The following is a 14,240-nucleotide window of genomic DNA, read 5'->3' as shown; positions in this document are numbered from 1 at the left end:
CCAGACAAATTGAGTCTCTCATCAGGCAATAAACAGAATGCCAGAATTATCACCCTCTTTCTTAAACTAATTAAAAGTGGCCATGCACTTCTACAGAACTGCTTCATGTTTAATCAAAAAATGTTGAGGGGGAAGTAAGGGAGAGAAAAAAAAGAAGAAAAGTATATTTGAAAGACATCTTTGTTACAGACATAGTGCAGTAAATTTGAGACATGGCTTAGGTGCTGATGCAAACTTAGACCATCTCCTTAGCCATAGGTTTGGCAGTTTTAATTTATGCTTGTGCTAAACCAGAAGGATAGATCTTTGTTTTGCCAGAAGACGTGCTGTAGATTCTGGTATATGTTTGAAATTTTATTAGTAGAAAGAATAAACGTCACTGAGAATATTTTTCGGTAATTATTTCAAACTTAAATAAACTTTTTAAAATTCAAACACTTAATTTGAGTACAATTTCAAAAATTAACATGACCACATTACCACTATTTTTGAAGGCAAAGATATGGCAAAGATATACAGTGTTGTAATAAATAAACCTGAATAAAATGGTATATAGAAGAGAAAAAATGACTGAGATAAATATTGCTAAAGAAAAGTTCAAGGAGCTAAAAAGTCACAGAAACAGAAAAATAAGGCAAATATACAGATAATTCAGTGCAAAGGAAAAAGAAGTTTACAAATGGTGAAAAAAGTTTAAGAAATGGCTGGGATTATGAAGTTAGTTCTGTGTTTTCCATAAAAAATAAATAAATTTCGCATGTATTGCAAAGGACACCAAAATAATGAGACTGTATGTGAAATTTTATGTGACTGTTCCTGGAATATTTAATCTATTTTTGAGAACATAATTACTAGATAATTCTAGATGGCTTTTGACAATGTGACAGAGTTACTGATACAATGAATAATAATGAATCACATTAAGAGACTGGAGTGATTTATGAAAAACTATTGAAGCATACACCAATCAGCTAAGAAGAAACTTACTGAGGACAGAACAATAGTCTATAAATACAAAAAAGGAGAAAAATAAGAAAAGGAAGCAATTCATATTATAATTAAATGCATTAGAGTAAAGGCATGCAATGAAAAAAATACTATAATTTGGGCTAATATGTGTGTATTGTCCTGACAAAAAGTTGTAGTGTGTTGCAAGTATGTCCCCAGTGCAGCTGCTGAAGCTCGTGTTTGAGAGGTGAACCACCAGATGGGACAAAGTACCATCAGCTTGTATAAAAATGAACAATCTCATGCTGAATGGGAGGCACTCCCCAGAGCGGATGTACAGAAACTATACTAGTTTACCTAAAATTTTTTTTGAAATTATTTTGATAAATTGCATTTTAATTGATTTCTAATGGTTTTATATTCCTGTATTTTCAGCTGTCTTGTATTAAATGAAGTTCAGTCTGATTTATAATTACAAGTGCAGCCTCAGGCACGAAACTATTGACACTTAAACTTCACATGTAATTTTGCACCTTGTGAGTGAGAGTTCAGAAATGGGTGTTAGTAGAGAGCTCAATGAATGAGGACCCTACTCAGTGAACTTGAGAGGGAGAAAACGAGTGTAAATTTAAAAATAGAAGAAGGAAACAGAGAGAAATTAGGAGAAATGCTTTGAATTAAGAAAATAATAAGGGATTACTAAATAAGATACGTAAAGATAAGTGATGGAGATGCTTTGATACCAAAGATCAGAAACTGAAACCTATTTGAAAGGTGGAAGAAATCAGAAGAGTAGAGATGGTGCTCAACTTTAATTTTAAAGATAATGCAGCAACTGCTAAAAATATAAAGCGACTTCATGGCAAATCTAAATGCTTATTTTGAATTTTAAATTTTTGTTTTGTCAGAAAGCAGTAAGATCTTATCAGGATTTTGAGGTGAAATAAAGTTGCAGCTTTGAAATGTGATTCTTGGAGAGTACTTAATAATACACTTTAGATTTAGTGTATAATAGTGAAATTGAAGTTGGAGGCTTGAATTGGCACTAAAATGTTAACTGTTACAATTCCCAGAGCCAGAATGGAATGAACATTGCCAAACCAAAAGAAAACAAATGTTTTAACTATAGTTATCCTGTGTACAAAAATTACAGTTTATGAAATCTTTATGCTAGAAGTTACTCTGAAAATTAACAGTAACAGAGCTAGGATGAACATTTCTGTTCTCTGTAAAAACCTTTTTTTCCCAGAGGGTTTGCATAACTCCCTGTAAAAATGGCATACATAATGCTAAAAGTTTCTGTATGAAGTTACACATAAAGAAATATTATCTTCTCTTTACATGAAGTGATACTTCCTTTCAAAACTCAGTGAAAATCTCCTGATGAAATGGAGAAAACAAAAGAAGCATGTGTAACTCCAGCGACCAGATGGAGAGGCACCTTGAGTCCATGTCAGACACGCTAGAAATTAAAATCTAAAAAAGAATTAAAGAAGTGGCTTATTAAAAACCCGTTTTTATTCCTAAGCAGCAATGCCCTTGTCAGTCAGAGGAGAAGGTTTAGTTGTTTTTTTGGCATAAAGAGACATATCACAGTATAGGCAGAACACTTGCAATGAGCAATCAGTTTCAGAAGCTACTCTTCAGTGTGTGCCTGCATACATTAAGACAGGGCCATATGTGAAGACTTCACTCCTAAGTGATAGTTTTTTTCAGCATAGAGAAAATATCTTACATCTTGAACTTCATCCACGAAGACAATTAACTTTTCCATTATATAAGCCAAATATATTACATCCATTTTATCTGCAAAGAGGGAAGCACCTCTTGTGTAGGCTGTCAGCTGGCGGGAAAATTCAAGCACGGTTGTCAAATTGATGTGCATCTGAAAATACATCAGAATTGTTAGGTGTAATAAATCAGCTAGCTTCATTCTCTTTAAAAACTGGAGATCACATCCATCTGTATAATGCTTCCTATAATTTCACATGGATTTATGTGCATCAATATACCATGGATATAAATTTTAGAGGCATATGAATATATCTTCAGCCTTAGGTCTTAGATTTCATTGCTGTTATCTGAAGAAACCACCACAACAGGCCAACAAATTTTGAAGATTTTTATCTACTTCTTCTAGACTGTAACTATCTGGCCTCATAAAATACACCAAGTTACTAACCTTGCCTTGTCTCTAGATCATCGTGAAAACAACAGCAAGGGTTCCTATACACAGTGGTGCATGGTGGGAGAATAAGGGTACTGAGTTGAAACAAAAGTTCAGTCTGGTTATGAAGAAAATCTTTCCTGTCATGAGGATAGTCAGGTATTTGAACAGGTTACCCACAGAAGTTGTGCAGCCTCCATCCTCAGAGGTTGTAAAGACCTGAGTGGCTAAAGTACTGAGAAACTGGGCCTAACCTCATTGCTTAACAGGAGCATGGACTTGATTCTAGACACCTTTGTAATTATTACCCTATAATTGCACTGCCTCTCTTAATATTGTAGTAATTCTCATTTAAGTATGAACCCATCGGAAAAAAACTTTCTGTGGTATTATCTGGCACTACTGATACCACTAGGGAAGAAATGATCAAGGAAACTGAAAGTTGTAAAATTTAGTATGACAGTTACACATCTGGGCCATCCCTCATGCTGTTTCCTCTTATGTTCTCTTTTTGTCATTAATTTCCATCCATCTTCTTTTTCATCTTATTCTCTCTTTTACTTATCCATAAGAAACAATTTTAAGTACTGCTTTTCTTGAAGACATCCAAAAGGCATTCTAAAGTAGCTTCATTTCACTTCATAAAGAAAGGCACTTCAGCTGACAAAACTCTGATATGGGACTTCATGAGAAATTAATATTTTTCTGGAAAAATGCACGAGGAGAAGACAAAGAAGGAATGGAAGTGAAGGACTGATCACTCTGGCAACATTGCTAATGATCATCTAGACTTCGAACACTCAAAGGAAAAAAAATTAAAATAAAGGCAATAAATGCTGTGCTCTTGTTTCTACTACAATTTCCAATTACCAAAGAAACACATTGTTGTCTTTCAAGTAAAGCATTTTGTCAAAAGTTCATCTATCCCAAACTTGTGGCTAAACAGACATTTCTTGCAAGGTATTGAACAAAATCAGTGCTACATAAGGGAAGCTCTAGATTTCATAACGTTACCTGACTAAAAGCATGAAGAACTTGAGTTATTTCTTGTGAATAAGGACATTCAGAATAGTTTTCTTCATCCCAGCGTCCAGTTCGATTACATTTACGCCATGCTTTGGGCACTTCTGCACCACTGTGAAATGCAATGGAGTTAAAAGAATACTGGAGACAGGGATGGTAAGCTGTTATCCCGGCCAAAGTTTTGGGCCACCTATAAAGAGCATGATAATAAAAATTACAATGCAAAAGGCAACTTACAATATAGCAACAGTATACAGAATATATGAGAAAAAAGGCTATTTCAACTTTCTCTCACTACATTTTATAAAGAATTAATTTGTTTCCTTGGAAAATGTCAAAATTACACAGGTTCAAGTCTGGCTGGTCAAGTCTGCAGAATTAATTCTGCATTAATTCTAGGAAGGTGTTTGGTGTTAAGGGAGGAGAAAGGGATGGTGTTTTCACAACATTACTCTTCGCAGACTGCAAAAAGCAGAGCAGTAAGTCCACGAAGCAAAAAAACCCTCCTCAAACCCTATTACCACATGCTGTTAAAGGTGATTGCTCAAAATGTACTTGACAATCTCGGCTTTGCATTTTGACCCATCACTACAAAGCCCTCTCTGCCTCAAAGCCTCAAAAAAAATCCCTGAATGTCTCAGAAAACAAGAAACAAAATTTCAGCGTAGATCATGGCTACAGAGGAGGAAGGAACTAGCCCTCAAAAATCAGCTATTTAGGTATAGTGGTTTACATACTGCGATTCCAAAACAGTTTTGAAAACAAACTAAATCAAGAGTAGCCGGAGTTGTTCTATTTAGCTGATGGATCTATTATACAATACATTCTCTCTATATATCTGCTGCATTCTCTAGAATGGCACAACTGGATCTGTTTGTATAGGTACCAAATCTATTGTCATTTACAACCTAGTATGGACAGAACAGGATCAGGTAATTGGGAGAAATCAAAGAAAACCATAAGTGTATCATCAGCGAGTCAGCAAGTCTGGAAAGGATATGGTTCTTTAATTGCACTGATGTAATGACTGATCCCAAACAATCACAAAAATATTCTGCCTGTCAATGAAGCCACAACCTGACAATCAATTTTTGCTCAAACATATGTATTAGCTCTTCTTAGTTATACAATGTAGGTTCATTTGTATATTGTTACCTAATATACTGATAGGTTTTGGGCTATATAAGTTTTCCTCACTTCAAAGAAAAGCTAAGGAAAAAAAAAATTTTTATTTGTCACAACTGTGACTGAAATAATTCAATTTTTGATGTCAAAACAGTTGATGCCAAATGAAATATGAAAGGAGCTTTCCCAAAACCTAAAAATATGTAAAGTAGTACAGAGTATAGTAATATAGAGGCCTTTTTGCCTCTGGGCTGAAATATTATTTTTAGTAAAACATTTGCATTAATGCAATTGGGCCACACTGAGTGGCAGCTTAACTAAAAAGTAAAACTAAAGAGATAATCCTGAAACTAGCATTATCTCGTATATTCCTTTATGAATAGGAATGATAGCATACAACGACATTCCCATTTGCATTTCAGAATAAGGTTACAGTGTGCTAGAAAACAAACAAACCACTAGGAGTAAAATATCACCATCACAGAGAAAACCTCCTAGTAAAAAAGGCCACTTCATTCCGACTCACAGTGCTTAATTCTTACTGCAGTTATGCAATTATAAATACCACCTAGTTTGGACAACTGAAATAGTCACACTTCCCTAACAGTTGATTCTTTCCCCCTTTTTTTTGCGCAATAAAAGAACTGTTCTTTTTAGCTTTGCTTTTGTGGTTCAGCTCTTTCTACTTACATACTTGTTATGCTACCAAAACTTCAAAGACCTTTGTAAGAAAAATTGCTGGTGTGATAGCTCCATCTCTGAGGATAAACCTTTAGAACAATTTCAAGTGCTAATGCTGAGTTTAAGCCTGACAAACTCTCTACAATTTAAAATTCATTCCCTCAAATGCCAAGAGAACCTACGGACTCAGCCTCCTTTTGATGCACATTTAAAAAATAAATTTATATGGATTTCTAGAAAGATGATCAATAGCTAGAGAAATGTCCACTCCTGTTCTTTCCATTTATATAAAATGACAAAAATGCCCCTGGTGTTAGTTTGTGCAGCCTGTGGAATTTATATAAATTTAATTATGGAGAAAAGGATGTCATTTTATGGCAAGAACATGAACTTTATAAGTTGTCACCTAAAAGACTCAGTATGTGTTATCTGATAGGAAGTACATATATTTTAAAAGATCTAATTAAAACATATTTAAGCACATCCACTACGAGAAAACACAATGGCAGGTTTTGTGATGACAAAAAAATCTATAGCTAAGATTGTCAAAGATCTCTAATGCATTTTAATTCATATATATGTATTGCTCAGCCATTTTGCCTCAGCAAAAGAGGCAAACTCGATGGAACTGAGGTTAACACATAATAAAATAGTTTTGTGATAAAGAGAAAACAGATTATGCGAGTAGGTTTTTTTAAACTCTTTTTAATGCAATCCTTTATTTCTATTCAAACACAAGAAACAGTAATAAAAAGCCTTCGGGAAAGTTTTAAAGGTAACCTAAAAATAAAGAGAGGCTTTCAGGTCAGAAGTATTTGCAGAACATTCTGGTGTTTAAGAGAAGCTTCCTTTCTCATCTGCTTTTCCTTTCATTAAGTATTCAAGCTGAATTCTTATTATAATTCACTTGGTAACAAATTACTGTCTTGATTTCTCAATGGGAATGCCATCATACATCAGTCTTATTGTCAAGCAGTTAATTATATCTTGTTTAAGAGCTTTCTGCATATCATTGGAGTATTTAGAGCTAACTGAAAACAATACCAAATTCCACAGAAACCTTAACTTTTTCTTCAGATTAGAAGGATTAAAATTTTAAAAAGCTCCACCAGCATATGTAGATAAAAGTAAAGATAAGGCAAACACTAAATTTAGTTCACAAAATTTTGTAGACTCTAAGATTCAGATAGCAGGATGGATGTACTTTGTAAGCATGTGATATACCAGTGGAACTGTGTGTGTCCTTAGGCTCACCTCAGACAATCTATTTGCTTTACCAAGGATTTTTACTTGCTGTTTTGAGTCCCTTCAGTGAAATATTTTACTAAATTTCATGTCATTTATTACCTCTAATCTCAGCTGAACAAAACCATCAGAACTGGAACAGAGTACTGAAGTAAGTAAAAAGTACTGAAGGTTTAATCTTCTACTACTTTAATGCAGTGTTATCATATTCTACAAAGATCAAGAACAATTTTGAACCTTCTCTTACTTACCTCATTTTCTTGAAATTTTCCATAATTGCATACTGAGGAATTAGAAGATTCTCTGACTTTCACAAACCACCTGAAGAACCAGCTCCCATTTCCCATAAAAATCATATAGTGCTCCTACTTTCTATAGTATTACATAAAAATGACAACTAAAATAAGTGACATCATAACTGACACTGAAGTATCATGTAACCATGAATATGGTGCGTACTTACATTAATATATGAAACATACTCCCAAAACAGAAAATCATACCTGAAATCTCCCTTGTTGTTAATAACTCTTTCTGCAGGGCAGTACGGTGCAGCTGTTTCAAGTACCACAATTTCTACTTGTTTAGTGCTATTTCCATAGGAATTGTTGACTAGACACTCCCAATTTCCAGTTGCATCAACATCAATACTGGATAGGATAAGTTCACTATAAAAATAAAAGAGCCATTGTTGTATATATTGAATTACACAGGTATCAAGTCATTGGTTTTCTGAAATTAATTTTTCAGAGATTTTCTATGAAAATATAAAAATGGGTTTTGCTCTGTTATTAGAAGGACAGACAGTATGTAAGCGATTGGTATTGAGCTCTTAGCAGCACCAATTTGTATTGACTACTCAGATTGTAACAGGCTGTAACACAAACCATTACAAAAGAATATCTGTCACTTATCAATGCCCATTCTCCTCTCCCCACATATTATAAAATGTTGGGTTTGTTGCCTAATCAAGCACTTGGAAGTCAGAAATGCATTTGAAGTTGGTCACACAACCAGTCCACGGAGAATGCTTCCCTTCAGCTGTGACTGCAGCTCCTGTGGCATTTCAATAGCAGACACTGCTACTCTTGTGGTAGCTTGGGAAAGTTTTTGAGAATAGCCATCAACTTTGGAAGTCGTATATAATTTTATTGCTGAATGCAAAATGAGATGAGGCAAATGCTGATACTTCTTTCAGTACTTCCACTACTTCTTTCACACTGTTGCCCCACCAAATATGACATGTAGTTATTAATATCAATAAATCAAGGTTTCATTAATTCTTTATAATAAATGTTAGACAAGTTATATCCTTTCTGGCTATTCTTGCAATCATAGAATGGTTTGAGTTGAAAGGGACCTTAAATACCATCTAGTTCCAAACCCTCTGCCATGGTCAGGGACACCTTCCACTAGACCAGGTTGCTCAGAGCCCCATCCAACCTGGCCTTGAACACTTCCAGGTATGGGGCATCCACAGCTTCTCCAGGCAACCTGTTCCAGTGCCTCACCACCCTTACAGTGAAGAATTTTTTCCTAATATGCAAACTAAACCTAGCCTTTTTTTCAGTTTAAAGCCATTTCCCCTTGCCCTGTCACTACATACCCCTGTAAACAGTCCCTCTCCAGCTTTCTTTCAGGTCCCCTTTAGATACTGGAAGGTGGTCTGAAGTCTCCCTGAGTCTTTTCTTCTCAAGGCTGAACAAACCCTACTCTTCTAACCTGTCTCCATAGGAGAGGAACTCCAATCCTCTGAGTATCTTCATGGCCCTGCTCTGAACTCACTCCAACAGTCTGTATCCTTATGTTGGGGGCCGCAGAACTGAAAGCAGCAGTCCAGGAGTGGTCTCAAAAGAACAGAGGGGAAGAATCACCTCCCTCGACCTGCTGCCCATACTCCTTTGGATGCAGCCCAGGACACAGTTGGCTTTCTGGGCTGCAAGTGCACACTGCCAGGTCACGTTGTGCTTCGCATCAACCAACACCCCCAAGTCCTTCTCTGCAGGATCGCAGTCAATCCATTTTCCACCCAGCCTGTATTCGTGCTTGGGGTTGCTGCAACCTGCATGCAGGACCTTGGACTTGGCCAATACAAATATTGTGCATCACTGCACCATACCAATATTTAAAAGCCTAGGCTAAACATTCTATATATAATAAGAGAAGAAGGAAATAATTTCACTTTTAAAATTGTTCTGGTAAGTATTTTCTATGTGTTTTTAAGAAGTTTTCCATCATCTAATGGATGTATTACAGGCCTTACCGAAATCAACAAAGTTTAGTTTTTCAATTTACTTCATCAGGACTACAATTTTATCTAATTACTCTAACTCTATAGATAGCATAGACAAAAAATAATATTAACTACTACATTTTAAGAAGGTAACACATTGTATCTTAAATCTGCCATTGGGTAGAAATAAATTTTACTACAGTTTTAAAGAAAGTACAGCTTTTGAAAGTAGTTGGGAGAGGAAAAAAGGTAGCAATTATCTGAAATATTTACTTTGCTTTACAGAAATGGCTCATCTTTGAATATGCCTTGTGGTTTAGATAATTAGAAATTATGTGAGAAGAAATGCAGTAGAGTCAGAAAGAGGGAGAAGGTACATTATAAAAACTGAAGGACAGAATTAAAAGTTAATAAATTTATTTCAAATCTGTATTTAAAATAAAATCTTAAAAATTCTACTTGTGACCTTTGGCACTTTGTGTAGAGCCTGACATTTCAAAAGATATACACATAATATTTTTTTTCTAACTTTTTGCTCTTTTAAACTTCTCTGAAATTGTTATCATTTCTCACTGTAGACCTTTGTACTACATTTTACATGCACTTTTATTAACTTGGCTAGAAGAAAGGATTGAATCTAATCTCCAAGTGTATAGACCACTTCTGATACACATAAAAGTAGACAACAATCAAGGTAGGCAGTGATTAGACAGCTGCATATGCACTTTTCTCTTTGAAAAATATATACAAGGAAAGGTTACTTTCTCAAGTACTTACTACAGGATCATTATCTGTGTCCCCAGAAAACAAGTAAACTATGGTAAATAGTCTGTGACTTAAGTCAAATTGCTTCAGAATTTTTTCATCGTTCTCCAGATGTTCAGTGAAATTTATTGTTAAATGGTAACTTTAAAAATCTCACACTGTTCCTATATGATGGCTTTGAGCTCCAAGTACTTTGAAATCCCCTATTTCGATTTTACAATGAATTCTAACACGTTTTTATTGCTAAAAATACAGAAAAATCATTACTATTCTCCGACAGAGTAGCTCAATATTTTAATGTCAAAAGAAGTAACTTTTCTCTTAAGAAGCCTCAGGTGAATAGCCCAGTAACAGCAGCCTCTTTGTTAATTCTTAATATATCTTTTCACATTCAGGTTGAAATACTTAAGTGAAATTAGGCAGTTTATAACAATGTTTTAATTAAATCTTACATTTCACATGTCACAACCTCACATCATCTTTACAGACAGTTAAGAAAGATTAAATTCCTAAAGCTTACAAAGACAATTATACATAACATTTTTTCACTGAAACAATACAAATATTCACTTGTAGCATCAGAACTCGGAGACTTCCCAAGTGAATGTATGATACATGTGTTGATATTTTTGTATATTTTCTATAAAATATCTGTAATCATTGTTAACAACACGAATTTGATAAAATTGGGAACCATGGTGATTATTAGGTAAATACAATACTTGAGCATATTATAAATGTTAAAAGTAATCAATACAAAGATATATAAATACAAAGGGTACATTTTCCATTTATTTAAATTACTAAAATGTGTTCTGATGTGAACTTATCTACTGCCTAACAGATCTCCTGTCATTAGATGAAGTTTGCCAGTTTCACAGACAAATATTTAGTGATACATCAGTGTTGCTTCTGATAGAAATGTAATACTTGAACACTGGTTCAAATTATCTAAAATGATGACTAACTTCTCACATTCAACTTTTAATCTTCTATTGCCCTTTCTTTAGATGGTTATAAAAAATAAGCCAGAATGGGTTTATGCAATATAGAAGAAGCTGTACAATGAATAGATCATGAAACTGTCTTCTGAATTACCATCTGGCCACTGTAAATGACGCATTCATTTATATTCCTCTTGGAATATTTTGGGTAGCGAGCCCAGTGGTGAAACTCTTCATTTACTTACCATCTGGATATGACAAATGATAAATTGATCTTATACCTCTGGAGAATTTGGGGAACTGAATTAAAAATAAAAAAGTGTTTTAATACTTAAAAAGAGCAGTCAACTTGATCCTTTAACATATTCTCCACTTACAATCCTTGAAGACTTTGATTTCACAGTCCTGGCAGAGCAGGAAAAAACGGTACCCTTTCTTGGGTATAGAATTTTAAAACTCTTCATAAAGTGTTCTAGTAGGTCAGTCAGATATTTTAAGTCTTGGCACTGGCAAAGATCTCTTTTGGCAATGGCAACTAGTCTTTGTAAAAGGCAAGAACTCTCCTGTAAGCTGAGATCATGGTAGGACTTTCTGGTTTAGGAGCCTGACAAGATAACAACAGAATTAAGAGAGGACAGCTCTTTGCTGTAATCTTTTCTTCTTTATCCTATGTCACAGAAGATAATAAACATTAAGCCACAAATGAAACAATCTTGCCTCTCCTATGCAGCTTTCCTAAGGATGGAGTATAAGTGAACAAGAGTTCCTACCCCCTCTACATCAGCAATCACATCCCACTTTGCCATGGTGCGATAGTTGCTACTTTCTGTGGAAATTTTTGACCTTCAGAGGTCAAATTCTTCATGAAGAATCAAGAATGAGAGGAAATGGCCTCAAGTTGCAACAGAGGGGAGGTTTCAATTAGATATTAGGCAAAATTTCTTCACAAAGGGTGGTCAGGCATTGGAACTGGCTGTCCAGGAAAGTGGTGGAACACCATTCCAGGAAATGTTCAAATGGCATGTGCATGGGGCACTTGGGCACATTTGTTTAGTGATGAACACCGTGGTGCAAGGTTAACACTTGGACTCAATGATCCTAGAGGTTTTTTCAAACTTTAACAATTCTATGATACTCTATGATGATAAAATGAAGTCAGACATTCATAAGATGGTGTAAAGGCAAATTGAATATGAAGATTGCTGCCTGATGAGAAAAGGATGACTAACAGGCTTTTCTCAAGTTCTCCTTTGAAATTATAGCGACCTTCTCAGTAAAAATATTGAAAGGAAGAAAGAGAATATACATGATTCTCTTTTGTACTGGGAAATTTCATGCATGGTAGGATTCCTTTTTTAAATGTGATGACTGACATATTGAAAAATTAATTAAAATGTACAGCTGATGCACTTTCATGAAAAAATGGTTATAATATTCAATAGAAGCCCGTGGCATTTGTCATTACAAAGAGAGGAACCATAATACAAGCAGAAGCCAAACTCATGTAATCAAGTAACCTATGACAATAGATTTCTATTTGAGGCATAGTTTTGCATTGCTACAGCTATGCATAACTAATTAGACAATCAGAAGTAGGTCTCATTATGCAGAGTTCCTCAACCATGTCCTGAAGTAATACCACAGCGACATTTACTGCATGCCCCAGCAGTCATTTGCATGCCAGGAAACAGCGTAATGACTAAAGAGGAGACTTTAGCACCATATTTTGATTGGCTTTCCACAAGAAACATTTCAAAGTCTGACTTAAGTTTCTCTAAGACTTGGGAAGACTTGCAAGAAAATGAAAATTAATTACTTAAATAGAGATAAAATTTAGGTTTCCTTATATTCTTCTTCTCCAAAAAAGATAAATAGCTAATGTGCTTCTACAGTTCAGGCAGAAGGTTTGCAAACCATGCATCAAACCCATACCACCTTAAATTATTAATACTAACACACAATTTAAAAAATCAGTGTTGGTCTCCAGAGTACACTGCTGCTTGGAACACAGCCTTTCACAGGGGATATATAAGGTTAAAACATGGAAAATGAAGGGAGAATCTGTAAATCAAGGCACTTGTCTGAACTCAAACTGCTAGTCTGATCTCTCTGACAAAATTAGTTATTTACTCATGAAAGAAAGAGCTTTGGAAGGCTGATGGCCTTCAAAGTAAACTTGTGTCCAGGCAACGGTAAGAGAAAAGGAAGATGAAAGGTGGTACTTGTTTTATGCTAGATGCCTAGAAAATATTTTCAAGTGAAATCAATTTTTCATACACATTGGCAATTCAATGCACATGATTTTGTTTCTTCTGATTGAATATAAAAGCAAGGCATAACTTACTATTCACTACCATCTGTAGGTACCCAAGAAACACAGTGTGCTATAACATACTTTTCCTATAATTTATCTATCATTTAATTTGTTCACATGTTAGAACCATGATGAGTTGGAATGGACCTACTTTTAGGAACAAGATATTGACAGGGAAATGCAAATGTTTAAAAATACTGTCACAGGTTAATACTCATTTGCTGCCCAACAGTCAACACTGAAATGTGTTTTCTATAGGTGGATATCAAAGAACCTGTGACCAACATATAGGCCATTAATTTGTTTCATAAAATGGAAAAAAAATACTAATAATATTAGAGTGACTCTACTAAATCATACTCAGAAACTACATCAGAAAACTAGACAGCTCTACAGCATACCACAACAGGTTTGGTTTGTTGCATGATCTTCTCACTCACTGAGCTTGCCAGGTAGAGAGAGACTACCAGCTACTGTGCTGCATTGAAGGGTGTGCATAAAGATGTTTGCATTTATCTTCATACTCCCACAGTCCTAGACATGCCAGTCTAGCTAGCTGAGAACATAAGGTGGGGAGAGAAAAAAAAAGGTATCAACGGCTCTAGAGCACTCAAATCTTTCTCTCGCTGGAGAAATCTTCAGACAGCTGGCAGGTCTGTGGTAGCACAGTGATATAAAGCTATTTGAAGGGAGTACACCTGGGCCATGGCTGATTTAAGTACTTTGTGTATCACTGAGCTTCTCTGTCAGTTAGTGAAAAGTTTAGGGATGCTCAGATGTGTTTATTGTTATTAA

The 14,240-nt window shown here is 35.1% G+C and overlaps 1 protein-coding gene across 2 annotated transcripts in view; it reads right to left on the bottom strand.

Annotated features, from left to right (window-relative positions):
• ADGRA1 (adhesion G protein-coupled receptor A1) overlaps positions 1–14,240 on the bottom strand; it is a 261,633-nt gene that overhangs the window by 117,260 nt on the left and 130,133 nt on the right. For both annotated transcript variants that reach the window (XM_051800658.1, XM_051800659.1), the window contains 3 exons: positions 7,693–7,857; positions 4,130–4,328; positions 2,684–2,833 (listed from right to left, as the gene is read on the bottom strand). In XM_051800658.1, coding sequence (XP_051656618.1) covers positions 2,684–2,833; positions 4,130–4,328; positions 7,693–7,857 — 514 coding nt within the window. The remainder of the gene's footprint in view (positions 1–2,683; positions 2,834–4,129; positions 4,329–7,692; positions 7,858–14,240) is intronic.

The sequence above is a fragment of the Manacus candei genome, unplaced genomic scaffold (genome assembly GCF_025592945.1).
Source record: "Manacus candei isolate 608988 ecotype Guabito, Panama unplaced genomic scaffold, ASM2559294v1 h1tg000050l, whole genome shotgun sequence".
Taxonomy (NCBI): domain Eukaryota; kingdom Metazoa; phylum Chordata; class Aves; order Passeriformes; family Pipridae; genus Manacus; species Manacus candei.
Note: the sequence above shows the minus strand (reverse complement) of the source record. Positions and strands in the feature narration are given on the sequence as shown.